The following is a 20,085-nucleotide window of genomic DNA, read 5'->3' as shown; positions in this document are numbered from 1 at the left end:
TTGTGAAATTGTTTGAAGTTTTGGCTTCTTTATGTACTTGCTTTTTTGTGGGCTCCTGACTTAGTCTCCTTATTAACAGGCCCAATTGGCCTCCTGATGTGTTGAAACTGAAGTGTTAATTCATCGTTTTTTGTTGCAATTTTAGGTGTGTCATGACTTTTGAAAATATATTTGTTTTCAAAAATAAATTTGGGTTTTTGATCTTCGCCTTCTTTAAAAAATTTTTCGCTCGATTTGTAGCTCAGTCTCTGTAAACACAGGTCACAACCCGTTTTATGTGAGCTATAATTTAAACTCTATAACCGTTTTAGCTCCAAGCTTTTTTTCTTGGCTTTGTTACTAATGTTACTACGAGATTTCATAAAATTTTTATATATTTATACATTTCAAAGGATTTTTATTTTGTTTTAATTATAACAATAATCTTTAATCCTATTGACTTTGATATTTTGCGCAATCGAACATTGGATAATGACCAATTTCAATTGCTTCTGTTTTAGATGAAAATGAACATTTAGTGATTTCAGTTGATATCTAATGTTATTAATAACTGTAAAATTAAGTATTTTTGAATTTCGCATCTATTTGCTTTTTTGTCGACCTGTTGACCAGCCACATTGAGTACATGTCCCATGTTTTTTTCTAATGAAGTAAAGGTCAAAATGTTTTTTTTTGGTTTGTATCTGATAAGAGTTTGATTTTGCTATGATTTTTTTCTATTATAAACATCGAGTTTTGGTCGTAATTAGTGTTTGTTGTTTGATATTTATTATTGTACTTTCTAGTAATCCTATTATCAATGAGTTTCATCGGCCCTCTAGCGTTGCATTATTGTATTACATTGGTTGTTTATTAAACGATGTGTATGTTTTTGAAAGTTTTCTATCTCTTCATCATTTGGTAGCGAATTAAGTCAAGAATGTGGATGAGCGGGGTCGGAACATTATGTGCGTACGCACATTACCGAACCTCCTTGTCTATGTATCAACTCAAATTGTGGTACCTATTTAAATTTAGAGCGTGTAATCAGTAATGTGCGTATGGTACTTACAGACACACAAGAGGAGAGAATTTAAAAAAAATCATTTTTTTTAAATTTCGAAGTCCATAATAAAAAAAATGATTTTTTTTCTTTAACTCTCTCCTCTTGTGTGCATGTAAGTTCCATACGCACATTACTGTGATCAAATTTTGCGGTAACGTATTGGGAATTTTCATTTCTGTCTGCGTGCTAATAGTGCGATACTATTTCACGTCTGATTCCCCCCCCCCCCCCCCCCCCCCCCCCGTTACACAAGATCGAATGATAAAAGGAAGGTACATGGATAGATAGAGTCTTCAATTTTCACTTACTGGTTCGACTCAAAACATGTTTATCGTATTACCTTATTTTGCATAATAACTATACATGCTGACAAAGAAAAGTTCAGAATTTTCATTTAACATTTTTGTCAACATTTCAATTCTGTCAAAAGAGATAAAAAGTTATAAATAACCCATCATTCGATATGCTTTCTTTATTTAGCATGTTTTGATCAGAATTAGAAAAAGTATAGATTTTTGTTCTAACACAAAAGCAACTATTTTCATGAAAAATCAGGCATTACCATTGCATTGTTTTATCTGGCGCGTGATTTAAAACATTCGCTTTTTTGCTTCAAATTATTGAATACAAGTAAAGCCATGTGTTTTATATATATTAAAAGCAGAGAATTGAAAACAAATAATTCTATATTTACTAAGCTGATGGCTGTCGAGAATGGTTAAATGAGCATTCAAAAATATCGAAGTTTTCGTTAGATCGATAGTCGCTAATTAATATTCGTTATTTGAAACTAATATGTTCACGAAATGTAAATTGCCTTGACCTATGAAAACCTCTTTATAGTTATCCAACTGTTACAACTTATAACAACTCATTAATATATCAATTAGTTAAATTAGTTATAAATAGTTACTGAAAATCAGTCTAACGAAAAAACTTAAAATAGGCGACGAGCGACAATGGTTGAGAGTGAAAGTGATTGTACTTCAACCGAAAGCGAAGGTGGTGGAAAGAAAAAAATTTATCAACGGAGAGCTGAGATTAAATTGCGCCCTGGAAACAAAGCGTTCCCCGAATTAAAGCAAGACGAAAACAATAATAATAATAACAACAACAATGGGGGTGATGACTCATCGGCCGGTTCGGAGCGGGAAAATTACATCAGGCTGAACAAAAAAGAGGACAAAGAGGTCGAGGGAAAGAGAAAGAAAAAGAGCAAAAATGTTCACTTTGCAAACGAATCTGACAAAAAGGTAAATAGAAATCAAATTGATGGAGCAGAAGTTTGTTTCTTCTTTCCTATTAAAAATATCCCTAATTGAATAAGTGTATATCATCTATTAATTGAGGTTTTGTAATTCGTCCAAAGTGGGATTGTGTAAAAAGAATTTTAATTGAAAGGAATTGACAAAGAATGGGTTAAGACACCCGATACAATCTCACATATACTCTTCACTGCCCTTCGCTCTCACTGAAAAGAAACAAAACTGACCGAAAAGAAAGAGTCCTAAAACAGTTTTTTCCATAGGAGTAAAAAGGGAGGTAGGCACTTTTTTTGTTTTTACTTGATTGTCTTCAGTGTTTTGCACTGATATTTGGATGAGAAAAGGTGGGAGAGCAATTTCTAATTGCAATTTTTTTATGCATTTGCCATTTTAAAATTTTATTGATACAAAAAATTTTGGTTTCAATAATGATCCTTTTCTGAAAAATCAAGTTGTTCCACATTTGATTTTGTTTCTTTGTTGATAGGTCGATAACTTCAGATAAAATCTATTTTACTGAAATTATATTTGAATAACGCGTCAAATTTTATCTTTTATTTTGCGGTTTTGAAAAACCTGATTCGAAAGCACTTTTTAGTGCCTTAATTACGTTATAGAAATGTTATTAAAACGTCCATTTTCGTTTAGACGCTTTTTTTACGCGATTCAACTGAAAAAAGAACGGTGGTAAACATCACCCTAAATTGCAACAGATACATGATCTTACTTGACGGTCAAAACCTAGTTCTCTGAAGTTCCACAATTTTGACCAAACATTTCAGACATTTAAAAGACCGCTCCAATGTTTAAGAGTGGCCTTAGACCTGACAGTGATTAAATATCCGAGTACCTAATGAGCACTATAATAATCAACACAGCTTGTTTGAATTATAGAATTTAAAAAAGTTTTTATTTTTATTATTTTCGGTTCCACAATGATAACTTTGTCTATAAATTTTGCTGATCCACATAGTTTTTCAAATATATTTTAGTATATTGAAAAAGATACGAGATAGAGGGTAGAGAAGAAGGGAAAAAATGGTGGATAGATGCAGATATAGGTATTGATATTATTTTGAGGAAATATTGACAGCTTGTTCGTTTTAATGCTTCGCAGAAATTCGATTAAGTTCTGATTTTTTTAAAAATGAAAAATTCATAAAATGGCTCTGAAAAATTTATTTTTCAAGTTGCAATAAAATACTTTCAACGAAGAATTTGTAGACAGAAATTCGTCTGAAAAATGTTATGAAATCTGCTATTTTTTATCATGTTACTAAGTAACACTTTCTGGCAATATCTGACAAAACCATTTCTTTTTAAAAAAGAATGATTTTTTGTGCTTGTGAAATCGGAGAATTTGATCTTCAAAGAAAAATTAAATAGCGGCAAATTTGATCTGAGAAATAGGTAAGAGTCAATAAGTTGGAAATTGAAGCCAAGGAGTAAAGAGACTGCAAAACGAAATCAAAATAATTTTTATAGAAACTTATATGTATAAAACAAGGCGGCTCGGTAATGTGCGATTTCACATAAGGTTCCGACCCCGCCCATCCACAATTTTGGCATAATTGTCTACCAATTGAGGAACAGATAGAGAAACCCAAAAACTATTTGCGAATCGCAAAAAAGACCAAGTCTTTTTCAAAAAATTCTGTATGAACGATAAGATAGCCTCCAAAGCAAATAACTCAGTGGAGTAAAAATTGATGCATTAAATTGCTGTAATATGTCAATATTAAGAAAGCGAGTCAAGACGAACAGCAAAATCAAACAACAACAACAACAAACAATAATTACATCAAAAAATTTATGTCCCTCTTAAAAACTAAATTTAATAACAAAGTCAACATACCGTCAGATAAACCTAAAACTAAACCATAATAACTTATGAATCACCAAAAAACATATGAGACCAGTCCATAAAAAGTTTTGGTAACAATTATACAAAAAAGAACAAAAACAGTAAAGTAAAAAAGTTAACTTATTTTTTTGAAACAGTTAACTTCAAAGTAATAAATACCATTAGGAATCAATTGGTATTACCACAAATTTATGATTATCACTGTTTCTATAGAAAGGCATTAGGACCTGTCCTTATTCATTTTTTAAAGCGGCTAAAAAGAACAACAAAGAACAAACAAAATTTCAATTGAAACTTGCCAGAAAACGCTGTCAAAACCGTCAAGCCAAATTTTGGCACTCAAAATATATTTGATTGCGCCTTCTTCAAACAGCTATAATGTAGTACGTGGCCATTCATTAGTAAGACTAGGTAACAAGTAGACAAAAAAGCGAAGTGCTAAAGTATATAATACTTTTAATTTTTTTTCGAAACAAAACTACATTCAATGTCAAGAAAGGCATTAATTACAAAAAGATCTATTTAAATAGGGTCGTTTATTCATGAAAAAGAAGCCCTCAAGACCTGTATTTATCCAGAATATTTCTTGCATCTACAAAACAACGTCAAATATGACAAAAGTCAATTTAATTTGCTTTTTTTTGTGAAAAACCGGTGTCGAAACCAGTAAGATGATAACAAATTCTTTAAAAAGAAGATTTTAGGACACCAATCCCTTTTATTCCCTTGACACCCATAAAGTCATATTTGATCTGCAATTAACTAACGAGATTAGGTAACAAAAAGAAACATAAAAAGAACAAAATTGCGTTTTTTTTTAATTTTAAGTTTATTTTTAAATTGGAAAACGATTGTTTTGAAAGTCATGAAAGCCATCAGCTATCTACTAATATCAGAATATCGGTTCCTCTATTCTTCCAAGAAAAACCAATGAAAGCTATCACTATACAGGAAATTTCATACGACCGAAACGACGAAGTATAAATGACAGTTAGAGACAAAATTAAAAAATTCAATTGATTTCTTCAAGAAAGAGGCGTCGAGGCCGTTAAAACGATGATTTATATCTTTCAGGATTTTAATATGTTCAATTGTGCCTTATTCTGAATGCTAGTAAGGTGACATGAGAACTGCCAATAATGTGATGTGACAAAATTAGAAAACGTGAAAAACTGGCAAATATCAAAACAAACAAAAATCTGAAATTTTGTAGTATCAAAGCCAGAAAACAATAACTTCAGGCTTAAAAAAGCAACCGAGAATAAATGTTAAATCAGGAGAAAGAAGAAGCAGTCTTTCTTTGCTGACACTATGCTGGAAGTTGAACAAAAAAGAAACGACTATAAACTTTGCATTAAAAAACTAAATGCATTAGCTTGGAGCTGCTTAGCAAGCGAATTGGTTAGACCTATCACTCCTGAGCTTTGATTTGATATGTTCTGTTCTTTATTATTTAAAAAAGTCTTTTTTTAAAAAAAAAAGACCGACTGATTACAACCCGCTTTTTTTGGATTGGAACAGTCTAAGAATGGCCCAAAACTAGCTCTGCTAATAATTATTGTCCGTTAGGAACAATTGATTTTTCGAATGTTGTAGATATAGATAATTTGTTAGTTGAAAACTCAAAATAAATTCTGCATTTTTGATAATTAACGAGTAAAGTTAGCAAAAAACGGCAAAGTTTTAACTACAGTGCACTCTCAGCGGACTCTGAAGTAGAAATAGCCCCCCTCTGAGTCTACAAAGATTATATGAGTGTTGTTTGGTCGTTTACTGTCGGCAAATTTATTCAAAGTGGACTAAATTAGCTTATTTCATGCTGTTTTTGATGAAAAAGGCTAAATTTTGAAATGTTTATCCAGATTTTTTGACCCAAAAAATTAAATCAAAATAATCAACAATGCTTGCTCGTCTTCAAAGATAAAATCAACGACACTATTCTTAAAAATTATAACAAATTTTAGCAAAATTGACGAAAATTTAGGCAAAAACTCCGGAAAATGTGAATAAAAACAACGTGAATTCACTCTTCTTTTCTCAGAAGTTTAAACCTCGATAACTCCCTGTAGAAAACAAAAATTAAAAAAATCTTTTTAATTCTATATTCTACGCTGGACGAGCTTTCTAATGATACCAGTCTCAACTCTCTACGATGAATATATCGAGCGGCGAAAATTCACGGAACAAAAAAAAACCCATTTGAGTATATAGTTCCTCCCCCCTCAAGAGGGTCGGAACAATAATCTGCTTTTTTCTGCTAGAGAAGCTTGAATATATTTTTTATAGATTTAAAGCGGGAATATCATGAGAAAAGAAAAAAAAATAACATATTTTTTAGCAAATGAAATAGAAAAGTTGCAAAGACTGAGAAGCTATCGGCAATTTGAGAGGCTGAAAAGTAAAGCTAATTGTTTTCTGGTTAAAAAGTGAGAAAAAGTCCTGAGTTAGCTGGATTAGCTTGCCTGATGACTCTAAGCATACGAATCACAGCATTTGACGAAGCGAATTTGGTTATAATTTTCAAAGAAGAGTATCAAAAGTATCAAAGTTTTTTTCAATCAATTTGAAGATTTGTGTGTGCGTTGAAAACATTTGATGTGTGATATATATTTCAAATACCAGCAATAATTAAACATGGCAAGTACGTTTCCATTATGATCTGGCTATTAGTTAGTTCTAGGGAAACATTTTGTTGAAGCAATCAAAACAAAGGTGATTAGACAAAAACAGAAATATTCGAAAACGCGGAACAATTTTCAAGCTATAGATATCTCAGAACGATTTATAGAACCAAATAAAGTAGTTTATAGAAGAACAAGCAAACTTCAGAAAAACCTTCGCTCTTTTAGTTTTAGGATTAGTTCGGAGGCAAAATTGTGCGTTTTCTCTCTATAGTTTGTGAGCATATATTGGATTCAAATGATCAGACTATGGCTGGAATCGTCTTTTAATAATATAAAAGTGAAGTTCTATTTTGTGCAAGTTCTAACTTTGTTTCAATGATTTCAAATATATGTTTATGCAATCTTAACTTAAATCAATTTAACTTCAAATCATAATTCTAACTATGAAGACAATTCTCAGAAGTCTTTTTGCCGGTATAATTTGGTAAGCAAAATTTTATCAATTTATTTTTTTGAATCCTGAGATAAAATTCAAAATACATTGTATCAAATCTGGCCTGGGTCATATCTCTGGAAACAATTCTGGTAAACAGATAATTTGTTTTCAGCAAAGGAACCAAACATCAAATGAAATTAATTTTCATTTAACTAAATTTTTGCTATTGTCCTGTAAGTAATTTTGTCACTCATCAATTACAAAAGATTTGCCCCTTTATTTTGAAGCTGAATTGTAAAGATACAACGGATGCAGGTTGCAATGGAGCTTGAAAAGTTAAGCTTTTTAATTTTGAGTTAGTTTTAAGCTTTCTACTTTTTGTTTTTTCCTTCATTGTTTTTTTTTCAAAAGTTACGCACCACAATACATTTTCGCCGTCACAGTTTTGAAGTTTAAATCATTATGTAGCACTTTACTATGCTCAGAAACAGTAAATGCCCTAGAGGATTCCAAATTAATATGAAACGGATAAACTTGTTGTGAAAAACAACAGAAATTCTCTTATTGTCACACAAAATAATACTTAAATGGAAACATTTTCAAAATTAAGTTAGATTTTTGGGAAAGCTCTGCTATAAAAATTATACCATTTTTGTCGTCAATTTTTATTGAATTGACTTAAAGTTGCTCATTCTTCAAATTTTATTAAAAGAATGAAATTAAAATTACTTGTTCTTTAAAACTTGTTTAGAGAATGAATTTCAAATCTCATTTCAAATTTTTTAAGAGAATGTAATTAAATTTGCATATTTTTCAAAACTTTCAAAACTTAAAATTGCTTAATTTTGAAAGCTTTTAAGAGAAAGAATTTATAATTGCTTCATCAAATTTTTTCTTGAGAACGAAGAATCAATTTTTCTTAGCTCTTATTTCAAAAATTTTCAAGAGAACGAACTTAAAATTGGTTTTAGTTCATATGTTTTTGGATCGAATGCTTATTTCCCAAATTTTTAATGGAAATTTTTGCACTGAAGGCGATATCAAAAAGAACTGAGTCAAATACGTTATTGGTCTGAAAATTTTTTAACAGCACGTTTCGTTAAGAAAGAGCCAGAACTATAATTGGCACAATTTCTGTTTTCCAATAACTTGTTTTTCCGTAATTTTGATTCAGTAAAAATGGATCTAAGTGAAAAACAAAGATCTCAATTCACGTATTTTACTGTTGCTGCCAAGACTGCTGACTTCGTGACGATAGAACAGAGGTTGGAAAATTTTTCTTTCAAGGTGTTTCTGGGTGTCTAGATTTTGAATCTTGGCTACACCCACTTGGCACCAGATGAAAACTATTGTTTATATTGTAAACAGGAGTATTTATTTGCTAAAGAATTGAATCAGAAAGAGTTTGTAACGTCTGCTTAGTTTTACATTCAAGTGCGAATAAATGGAGGGCCAGAATGTACACCATTTGATGGGCATAGATTTCCTTTAAAGTTTTTGGCTTGATTCTAAAGTTATTTTTTCATAATCTGGAATTTTTGATTAAAGCGCAAAGTGTGGGCAAGCAATTTGAACCAGGTAGAGGAAGGGCAGTTTTATGAAAAATAAAAAGGAAATAACATCTTTTACGAAGTTCATGCATGTTTTTGGAGGGGGGGGGGGATTGAGAGGTTGACAGAGTTAGTAATTCACAGTCGTGATTTCAACGTTCAGTGTTGTTGATTATTCTTTGCTCTAAAACCATGCAATTTTCTTCGAGTTTCTTACAAATACAAAATTGCACTAATACAAAAAATATAAGCTTTGTTGTTTGATTATTCATGCATGTACTCCTATTTTGTTCTGCTGGTGTCTTTTTTTGGTTCCTGCTACTTTCATTTTATCGTGTGACATTGTTTATTTTGCAATCTGCCGACAGTTCTTAAAAATAGATAAATTCCTCGCTTGATAGTTTGCAGCTAATGAAACATTGTTTAACTAATGATATTGTTTAATTTAATATAATTTAATTTAATTTAATAATTTTAATTGCTCTCAAGCGAAATTTGTAGCAATTATATTAGTCCTGTGGTCTTTATGCAATTTTGGTGTTTTATCGATTTATCGTTTGACCCACTTGCCGGACTTTTTGCCATCAAAAACGGGATAAACAGGTAGCGCAGCGCCCGGAGGGCATTAAGTTCTCTTAGATTCTTGCGCTCATCAGTCTTTAAGGATCTGGTTACAAAAAAGAAGAAAAATTTTTGGTGCAAGGGGCGGTTTTTAATCTTTAAAGTTTGACTCCCCCACTCAGTGTCAACCCCCCCCCCCCCCATTCATCTCACCCACCCCCTATCACACGCCCAGTCCACCTCATCCAACTGGCGATTTGGACCCCTCTATCGTCAAGTCCTCCCAACCCTATCTCCCATAACTTGACCCCCCCCCCCTATGTTAGCATCTGTATGCCTCAGCTGGGTACTACCGAAGCCAAGCACTCGCCGGTCGCTTGACAGCAGTGCGCCCGACCTTGGTCGGTTATGTTTATTGTTTCTCCAATGTCAGCAAACATATAGTCCAGATGAGGCCTTAAATAGTTTCTCATCTCATTTTTTGTACATCCCTCTGCGGGCATATTCAAGCATTTCAATGATTGTTCTGAAAATTCAGTGCAATGATTTATGAGGGTTAACGGTATCACAAAAATTATGGATTTTGTTGTATTTCTAGAAAAGGAAAGTTTTGAAATCAACAGCTTAGTTAACATTTTTTTAAAATAGTGCAAATTATGTCAGCATATTGTGCTCAGTCATATTTCAGCTAGCGGAATAATCGAATAGTGTTAATAGAGAAATAGAAAGAAGCTCTTTTGATCTATCTCTCGTTTTGATGAGAAAATAGTGGAAATATCAATTTTAGATGGTTTTGATTATCCGGGGAAAGGAAAAACGTTAGCACTGGGATTTTTGTCCATGTACCCGCTACCGGCCGGGGGGGTAAAATGAGAGAGAAAAATGAGATATAGAGAGCTCTTTCTCATTTTTTTATTAACCCGCCTAATCGGGTCTTTAAAGGTATTAGGCTAAAGCTTAACAAGTCAAATTTAATAATTTTTCCTAATAATTTCCAAATTTAATAAAGTAAAATTATTGATGGATAGCGTTAGCAAAACTGTAGTATATTTAGCTGAATTTGATAGTTAACGTGTTTTTTGTTCTTGATTTCATTTCTGCTCGGTTTTTTTCTTAATTTAACTTGTATGTTTAGCAAATTTTAGTTAAATCTAATCGTCTTCAGTAGAGTTCATACAGAATTTAAACAGCTAATTCTCAACCAGACACCCAATTTGAACAACCCTTTTGATCTCTCCTCCTGTTTTGGTTCTTCGATAAAATCTCAATTTTGACCAATCTCTGCTCTCGCTCGTTGAGCGATAAGATTTCATTCATATTAACAAGCCTTTTCTAATGATCACTGCGTTTTCGGTTAATTATGTGCCATAGTTTTTTTCAACAGCTGCTTCGGGCAGTTTGCTAGACCTCCTAAACAGCAGTCATTATAAAGTCACGCTCAAAATAATTTTCAAGATAAATTTAGTCAAGGTGAGCTAAGAATGGCATTTAACATAACAGTTATGGCGAATTTAGGTTTTTCGAGGGATCTTAACCTTAACCAAAATTTTGAGCTCTCGAACCCATTTCCAGGCCCTGTAATTCTGGTCTGGAAACGCACCGTGTGCGCTCGATTTTGGTCTGATCAGAGCTCTTTTCCCTCTGGGACCCCCCGACCTGCATCACTCGCAATTAATAGTTGTTTATTTAAATTGATTGATCGTTTCTGTTCATATAGGTCATAGCACCAGTTGATGAAGTAGATTGCGTGCCTGTGTCATCGGATGATGAGAGCAGCATCTCTGCTCTGGGGGAGACCACAAACCTAGTCCTCAACTCCACCCTCGTCCCTGGAGACAACAACCCTTCCGACGATACCCAGATGATCTCGTCTCTCAGGAGGACCCAGTACATAGATGTTGCACCCGCAGTAGACAACATGAACTCGGAGGAGGTATCGCCCCTTTACGAACAGCAGGAATCGACAGAATATCACAACCAGTACTCTGGTCAGTATTTTTTCTCACGCATATTTCAGACGCATCTTACGTATTTATCCGCTTAACGTTTTGATTTTCCAACACATTTCTCGCATAAGTTCAGCACTTAACAAAACATTAAGCTGGTAATGATGTCAGATTTTTCCGCTAAAAGAAATAGATTTGTGATCCCCCACTCTAAATCATCACGTAAATTTATGGCACATGCGAATGGGAGTTGCAGCTAATTTAGGCCCATTAAGCGGGGGGGGGGGGTAGTTGAGAATAGTTTTGCCATTACGGCCTATTTCGACCCATTTCTTTATGGTCCAAAAATACTGCAGTAGTACATAAACAACAAACTGAGCTAAAATCCCCTCGCTTTTTCTTCGCTTTTTCGCAATTTCCTGTCAATTTGCAGTAGTCATTGATTCAATTTTCAAGAGGAGCAATTTAGAGGAGCATAACAATACCAGAGATAGGTCTAATAAGTTGCTGCAATCTGTCAGTTGTAAAACGGGCACCTTGTTTAGACGTTCAAAATACCAAAAAAATGGCAAAAAATTTAGATCAGTTATTAATTATAAAAAAAATTCAAAACAGTGTTCTACAAGTGCAAAAAAAGTTTTCATAGATGACCAAAAAAGGAAAAAAAGCACACTTAAGTAACTTTGTTTAATAAAATGGTCGATTTCCTAGCCATTACAATAGTTGATCACAGAATTTAGTGCCGTAAAAAGACGGAGTGTGTTTTTTAACAAGCTATTCCGGTGCCCAAGTTCCCCAATTTTGAAAATTTCACCCGGGGATACCTTAAAAATGAGCAGTAGATTTCCTTCGAGGAATACACAGAGATATGCTCTCCAAATGTAGTTTACTCAAACCAAATCATGAAATAAACCAAACATTATCTAATAATGAAAAAAATAAGCAGTCCTGTAATCAATATGAAATCTCATGAACAGCATTGAACAGCCTAATTGACTTCATTGCTACTCAACTTAGGCAGTTTTAACTAATTTAATTTATCTAATTCAAATTGTTACACAATTTAATGTCCGATCATTTCTTTTTGTCAAACACAACTTAGGTGCCGGAGCCTTAAAAAACATTCATTACATGTAATTCATAAGTTTGCATTGGTTTCTTTTTGCCACTGAGTAATGAATTTCTGAAGACTTGTTGTTCTGACCCACGTTAGTGGAACTACATGCTCAACTATAGTTTTTTGTTCAGTCAATTTTGGCCCATCGATATATTCATCATAGATGGTTCTGAGTGGTATAACTAGAACGCTCGTACAACGTAGAATAAAAAATTCAATAGATTTTGTTTCATTTCGTTTTTCCCAGGCAGTTACTGAAGTTTAAAATTTATTGAACATTCGAATGATATCAGTTATATTTGGTTACGTTTTCCAGAAAATTTAATTTTGCGCAATTTTTTTGTCAATTTTGCTGAGTTTGTTAAAATTGGCGTTATTCGTTTCGCTTATAAACTTAGAGGAGGTGTGTTGAATTGTTTGATCAGATATTTTAAACTCAAGTTTTTGCTGAATTTTCCAAATATCAGCCTTTTTTCATCTAAATTGGTATCAAATATTCATTTTCTCTCAAACTTATCTATCTAACTATTGCCTAAAATCTGCTGACACAATTTTGAGTAAATGAAAAGAAGCTTATGTTTGTTGCGTTTCCTATATGACTCTTCTGGAAAAAAATTGTCGCCGGCTTTTCCCATATCAAAACGATCATTATCCAAAAAGCACCATTAACATTTGATGCATCATAGATTGTGCTGCCAATTTTTTTAGCTGGGTAACATTTTAGACATTTCTTTCCTATTAATCAACGCTCAGCATTACCAAGCATTATTTCGATCTCTTCGTTTTTATATTGTTCGTAATTTTACTAGGGCCAAGCCTTTTTTGAAAAATATTTAAGCACTTTTCTCTCTATCTTCTCTTTATTAAGTACAGACCAAAATAGTTTCCTACCAATCATTGACAGCGACTAGTTACGCAAACTTGATATCCAATGACAATGTATAATAATTTCCGAGAAAAGTTCTGGGTATTCATGAATTCAACAAAATTTTTTCGAAAACTTAAATTAAAGACCTGTGTTCTCCCGAAATTTTTTTTCTACAGTCTCATGAATTCATATCACTAATAGAAGACATGATTGGTTTCGTTTAATGACATAACTCAATAGTACATTGCTTTCAGTTGACACCTAATGTCTCTTATGATTTTAAATAAATTTTTTCACAGAAAGTCATTTGTGAATTTTCATGAAAATTGCCATTTACTTCTATAGAGGGCTCCATTGAATATACATAACTGTTTTAAGGGATAGTGTATGGCTTAAGCTATTTCGGAACCGATTTCTCGCAAATTATGTTTAAGTTTTTTGTCTGTGCTTATATTTGTTGTTGTCTTTGTACGCTCATCACATATTCTGGATGATAAAAAGTCTCAGTGGTTTCCTTTAAAAGAATAATTAGACAAATTTAACATTTTCAGTTGACAGCTATCGGTTTTATTGACCTTTTAATTTTGTTTGAAGATTTTGTAAATTGTTTTGAAGATATAAAATGAGTATTTGAATTCTGCCCCTTTTCGATCTTTTTTTTGACAGCTTGTAACTTAGTAACATTAATGACATGTCTCATCCAGTTTTTGTAAAGAAAACAATAGTCTCTTATTGTTATTATGCCGAAACTCATTGTTTTATTGATTTGGCACTGTGTTGTCATTATATATTTTGAGCTTTTGATATTGGTGTCAAAAAGAGGCATATGATTGTGCTTCTTTATGTTGTCCTTGTATACTCTTTTTTTGAAATATTGTTTAGAACTTTTTCTCATTATTTTTTCTTCATTAACGACAGACCAAAATAGTTTCCTAACAATCAATGACAGCGACTAATTACTCTAAAATCATATCCATTGACCAAATATACTAATTTCAGAGAAAACTTCTTGGTATTTATGAATTCGACCAAGTGTTTCCATAAACTTAAATTGAAGACCTATGTTTTCCCGCAATTTTGTTCTTTTTACGGTCTCATGAAATTGAATCACTAAAAGACTACTTGATTGGTTTCGTCTAATGACATAACTGAATAATACAACGCTTTCAGTTGACACCTAATGTCTATTATGATTTTAATAAACTTGTTCAGAGAAAGTCTTTTCTGCTTTTTCGTGAAAATTGCCATTTACTTCTTAATTATGTCGGTTTGTAGCCTAGTGTTAGTAAAAATAAATGGTATCTACTTTCTATTGAATGCAAACATACCTTTATAGCGATTATATGTTTTAATTAGGACTTTTAAAGCCTTGATAAAAACAAGTTTTCAAAAAATCTCATTTTTGGACAGTTCTGCCGCCTTGTCAGATTATTACATTATTAACAAGCCAAGTGATTTTTAATGAAGGCACAACTGAACAAATTTTAAAGAAGGCGCAACTGAACAACCTTTTTGGGTTTATTTGTCATAGTACAACAATGATGACTATTCCTATTGTGTTCGACAACGAGAACAAATAAAGGATAAAATACGTTTTCAACGAACAGCTCATTGTTTTGATTGCTTCGACGCCGTTTTCTCCCAAATTTTGAAGATTCAATTTGTGTTCGTTTTTGTCGCTTTTTTGTGGTCGTATGACATATTTTGGATAATGACACGTCGCCATAGCTTTCTATAAAGATATAAAAGACCGTTTTTATTATTTTCAGTTAATACATAGCTGTTTTGTTGGCTTTGAAATTAATAAAAATTAACATAAACGTTTTTTCAAACTTTCCCCCCCCCCTTTGATTTTGTCAGACTTTTTTCTAGTTATTTAATTTATCGTCTCACTGATGACCGGCTCTGTTGGCTTCCTAAGGAGTTACATAGAAATCCATCTAGTATTTTTAGTTGAAGGCTGAATGTTGTTTTTGCGCTTTCTTAGTCTTATTTTGTTGACTTATTACCGAGTCTCTTTAAACACTGGTCCCATTTGCTCTCAAATGATACTCAAGTTGATTTGTTAACTTTGTTCTTCTTAAAAAATGCACATTGAGTTTGACGGTAATTAATGTTTTTGTTAGTCTTGCTGTTTGTCTTGTCTCGTTGTTTTATTAAATGCAAGCGTTATCGGCTCCCAAGTAAAACATTTTTTGAACTAATTTACCAGTTATTTGCGAACAGTGTTTTATTTCGAAAATTTTCTTTCTTTTCCTCAAATGGTAGATGATTAAGTCAATCAAAAATGTGGAGGAGTGGTGTCGCCACATTATGTGCAAACGCACGTAACGGAGCCTCGTCGTTTAAATTTCAGTAATGGTTGAGATTCAGAAATCTAGAAGATCGAGCAAATATCTTAACCTATTTAAAGTCGGTCGGGCAAACATCTTTTCACAGGCAATATGGGTCTACTATGAGCTTTTCACAGCAATTTAGTCAAGCATTGCATTTTTTTTAAGTCAAGATATTCGATTAGGGCTTTAGTAAATTGAGTTGTGCATGACCCCTTGGCCAGACGGAAAGGTGCGACCGAAACGAAAAGCACTGGACCTCAACCCCTTCTCCCACCTCTGTACGGGGCCCAAAAGCAGGGTTGGCTCATACCTGTCTAGGGTCGCGAACATGATCCTGGGTTCCTAGAGATGATTTCTAACGAAAAACTGGTTTATTTTAGCCGAATATTCTAACCCAGACAGTGGGATGGACAGAACTATACAACAGGTTGACAACACTTACATTACAATGCACGGAGGACTCACAACCTCACAGGTTACTGATCGTCCAGATGAACACACCAACAAAACAATGGATGTCCCAACACACGAAAGTGGTCCAGTTAAAACGCAACTGGCAAAGGGTGGGTTGGTGGGCGCGATAGGCAACGAGGCAGCCAATGAGAGTAAACTGTCGAAGAGAACTGTGAATGATATCACATTCGACACAACATACGAGACTATACAAAATGATCAATCTGCTTTGCATTTGGGTCAGCCAGGGCAGCACAACGAATCAGGTCGGGTCAAATTACGGGGTTTTTTCTCGACTTCCACAAAACGTGTTTTTGGGCTGGCGTGAAAACTTGGGAAATCTTCCGTCTCTCATTTCCACGTCATGATTCCCTAGTTCCTAGTTTCCACACTATAAGTAACTCATTTCTACCTCATCCTTTCTCATGGTTACAGTATCTAACAACCAAAATGAAAGAAAGCATAAATGGTAATTGATTTCAGAAATTTTCCTCTCATTGCCATTTTGAATTAAGAAGACAAAAATTGGTTTTACAATTACACATAGCAATGTTCACAAGAACAATTGGGTCTTTGAATTTGGTCTCAAATAATTACTATAAAAATTCGGACAACAAACTTTTAGGCTAATTACATGCTAAAATGGTGAAAATTTATCCGTGAATACTCTTGACAAAATGTAAGCCCTTTCCACGATATAAGTAATTTATTTCCACGTTTTGCGTAATTAAATTCCATCGTCGAAAATGTGAAAAGTGGGGATATCTTTTTAACACTCGATTCTACAAAATATCCAATATATACGTTAAAAAGACTGTAAAAATGAAATTTTGTTTTGTTCATATTATAGTCCAATACAGCTTAGTAGTGCTAATTGTATAAGGATGAAACACCCAGAGCTTTAACTGCTTAACTATCCAGTTTGATTTAAATTTATGTGAGTCGGTTATATGTTCCAGGACATAAAGTTCCAACCCATCAAATATTGAAATCTGAATAAAAAAATTTGGAGTAAAAAACTATTTATTTTAAGAATGGGAACCTATTTATAAATGTATTATATAGACATGTCATGAAAATAATCTTGCATTTCTGTATTAAAATATTCTGGATCATTTGCAGATTTTTAGTTTCAATGAAAAACAACTATATAGGAATTCGGTTTTTCCAGCCTTTTGAAGTCCAAAACAAGTCAATTACAAACTGTTTTATTGTGCTCTAGGTACATGGTAATGCCGAAAACTGCCATTCAAAAGATTATCGGTAAAAAAATTTCGACGAAAAAGAAAACTTAGTTAATACTATTGAAAATTTAAATTCCCTAACAGTTGATATGGTCTTTTTTCGACTCGCTTTAACGATATACCCTAGAAGTAATAATTTTTTAAAGAAAAGGGCAAAACAGCGGAGGCATTAAAATATGCTCGAACAGCTGTGAAAAATAGTATATCACAAAATACTTTTTTCATCAAAATACTTTTTTCATACTTTTTTTCCGAAAATTAAATTTCATGTCTCTAAATTTCCCTTTGCTAATTTTGGGAACGTTTAAATCGTTCTCCACTGAAAAAACACATGTTTAACAGCTGTCGATCACTTTTGATTACTAACAGTAACAAAAATGTTTATAGTTTTTTTAAAAGAATTGATCCTTTTTTGAGGTTTTTGGTTAATCAGGCAATATATTGGAAAACATAACACTTTGATTTGACATTTTAAAAATCTTTATAGCAGAACTTTTATCCAAATTTCTTGGTGTGACATAATACAATTTCAGAATAGTTTTCTCTGAAGTATTCCTAAGTGCCAACATATCCCACTCTGAGGTATGAAAGAACTCGTAGCCTAGAAAGACTTCAACATAGAAAGCCTTTTGTTGCGTAAGAAGGCAAGAAAATACCAGAAAATTTTTTTCTGACAAATTGTTTTTATGATGGTGACTTTTTAATGGATTTAAAATTAAGCTTGCTTGAAATAAAAGTCAGGAATCATGTTTTCAATCAAATCAGATTAATTACTAGAAACTAACGAAACTCACATAAGGAACCGTACTAGCTAAATTCTAGTCATGGATCATTTTGCTCCATATGACTATGACCATATCAATGTGGTCGGCATGTCTCAAGTGATCGAACAGCATTTTGGGTATGGATGAGTCTAATCGTACCAATTTTTTTTATTTGTTTCATAAATCAACATGGGCCTCTATATTGGCTAATATTCTTTTTCAAAAAATCAGTTAAACTATCGTTCGATATATTACTTCATTAAATTCTTGATGCTCAAAGTCTTGATTTGAAACCTGCTCTCAAAACTTTTCGCTATTGTTTGTCATCAAAAACTTGATAACAAAATCAAAACATGAAAGCAAAGCTCCATTTACTTTTCATCGTTCAGAAATTGCAGAATTCAGTCTTTTAAAGTACTTTTATTCCTCTCAATAACTTTTATCGCGCAACGAGAGGGGACATATGACCCTAATACTTTACTTGCGCAGTGAGTGGGGAGATAGTCAATGCGTGTTTTCATAAATGAACTCCTGCCACCCAATGAGAGGGGGGTAAAGAATATTTTAACCTTACCCAGAGAGGGGAACTCTAATTTTAGCTGTTTCATATTTTAATCAACCTCGATTGCACCAAACTACGATTCTCTGAATCTGAATACCTTTATATTTGAAAAAAAAACTTTTTATTCTCTAAATTTCTTCAAAATTTTTAGTAGATTAATTATCTACTTTAGATATGAGCAACGTTTATGGAAACCTCCAAAAAAAGGAAGAGTCAAATTATGGGGTAGCAGACACTTCCATTCTGGAAAAAGTCCCCAAATCTCGGTACTCCCTCCCCCGTACCGAAATCACGCTGCTCCTTGTCAACATCGGCTGCTCCGAAACCCTATCCCAAGACTTCCAGGACCTCATCAAAGATGTGAACAACGTCCAAGTCCTGGGCCAGTTCTTTGTCGTTTCTAGGATCAGAGTTGAGAACTGTGAAGAATCGACCAGTTCTGGGTTCATGTTTTCGATGAAAAGTACTGAAAATTTGTACATGATGGCGTTCTATGAGGCCACTAATGTCGATGAAGAGCGTCTCAAACTGATGAGATCCAAATTTGAGAAACTAAAGTTGCCGCGTGAACACATTCTGCTGTGTGGAGTTTCTTCCGATGGAGTTCAAGTTGAAGAAAATTTTGATGTCGGGTGAGTTAATATTGGTATTAAAACACTCAGGTGCACATTTTAAAATGCCGAAAGCAGGCAGTGCCAGAAGTTAAAATGCCAGAAGTTGCTACTTAGCCAGAAGTTGACTTCCGTTGACTTTCGCAACTCTGCTTGAGGTCACTGGCGTTTGTCGAGAACCGCGGAGCGGTTTGAGATATTAAGTCAGAATTTCGAAGTGACTTCTGCAGTGTCACCTAACCATGCTTAAAATACGAAACGCAATTTAAAGTGATGAAAGTCAATTTCTGGCTAAGCAGCAACTTCTTGCATTTTAACTTTTGGCACTGCAGACTTTCGGCATTTTAAAATGTGCACGTGAGTGTTTTAACAAATGTTACAAGCGCAAAAGATAAATTGACAAGAAGGTCTACTTGTTCAACGTAAACTTGGCTACAGATATGGAATGATTATCAGAATTGATTTCAACGAAATTTTTTGGGACCTTTCTTTCCCGTTGCCCCCCCCCCCCTCCCAGCTTAATGGGTGCATATTATTTGCAACCCCCCCCCCCCCCACCCCAGACGCACGTGCCATATTTTTACATAATGATTTACCTTGTAATGACACGTACTCTGTATTTGAGGGGCGCATATAATATCCATTTGTTTATTTGTTGTTTGTTTTAGACTGTTTTCCCTGAAGAACAAGATGTTACACAGAGTGTGTCCTCTGACCTTTGATTCAGTTTCCACGTGTCTCAACTGGGCAATCAGACTACGACTGGACTCCACCTCTGGAATCACCCTAGTCCCATCCAGGTACTTCTACCTCCTCAAGAGTTATGTCTCCTCCAACCC

General features: G+C 33.5%; 1 protein-coding gene across 1 annotated transcript in view; it reads left to right on the top strand.

The window, feature by feature from the left end:
* The first annotated feature begins 1,624 nt into the window (after positions 1-1,624).
* LOC142352346 (uncharacterized) overlaps positions 1,625-20,085 on the top strand; it is a 43,758-nt gene continuing 25,297 nt past the window's right edge. Inside the window, exons 1-5 of the mRNA XM_075404852.1 lie at positions 1,625-2,298; positions 11,063-11,333; positions 15,993-16,331; positions 18,808-19,267; positions 19,915-20,046. Of these exons, the coding sequence (XP_075260967.1) occupies positions 2,005-2,298; positions 11,063-11,333; positions 15,993-16,331; positions 18,808-19,267; positions 19,915-20,046 (1,496 nt within the window). The 5' untranslated portion in view covers positions 1,625-2,004. The remainder of the gene's footprint in view (positions 2,299-11,062; positions 11,334-15,992; positions 16,332-18,807; positions 19,268-19,914; positions 20,047-20,085) is intronic.

The sequence above is a fragment of the Convolutriloba macropyga genome, chromosome 1 (assembly GCF_964194025.1).
Source record: "Convolutriloba macropyga chromosome 1, txConMacr16.3, whole genome shotgun sequence".
NCBI classification, from domain to species: Eukaryota; Metazoa; Xenacoelomorpha; order Acoela; family Convolutidae; genus Convolutriloba; species Convolutriloba macropyga.
This window is presented reverse-complemented; position numbering and strand designations above follow the sequence as displayed.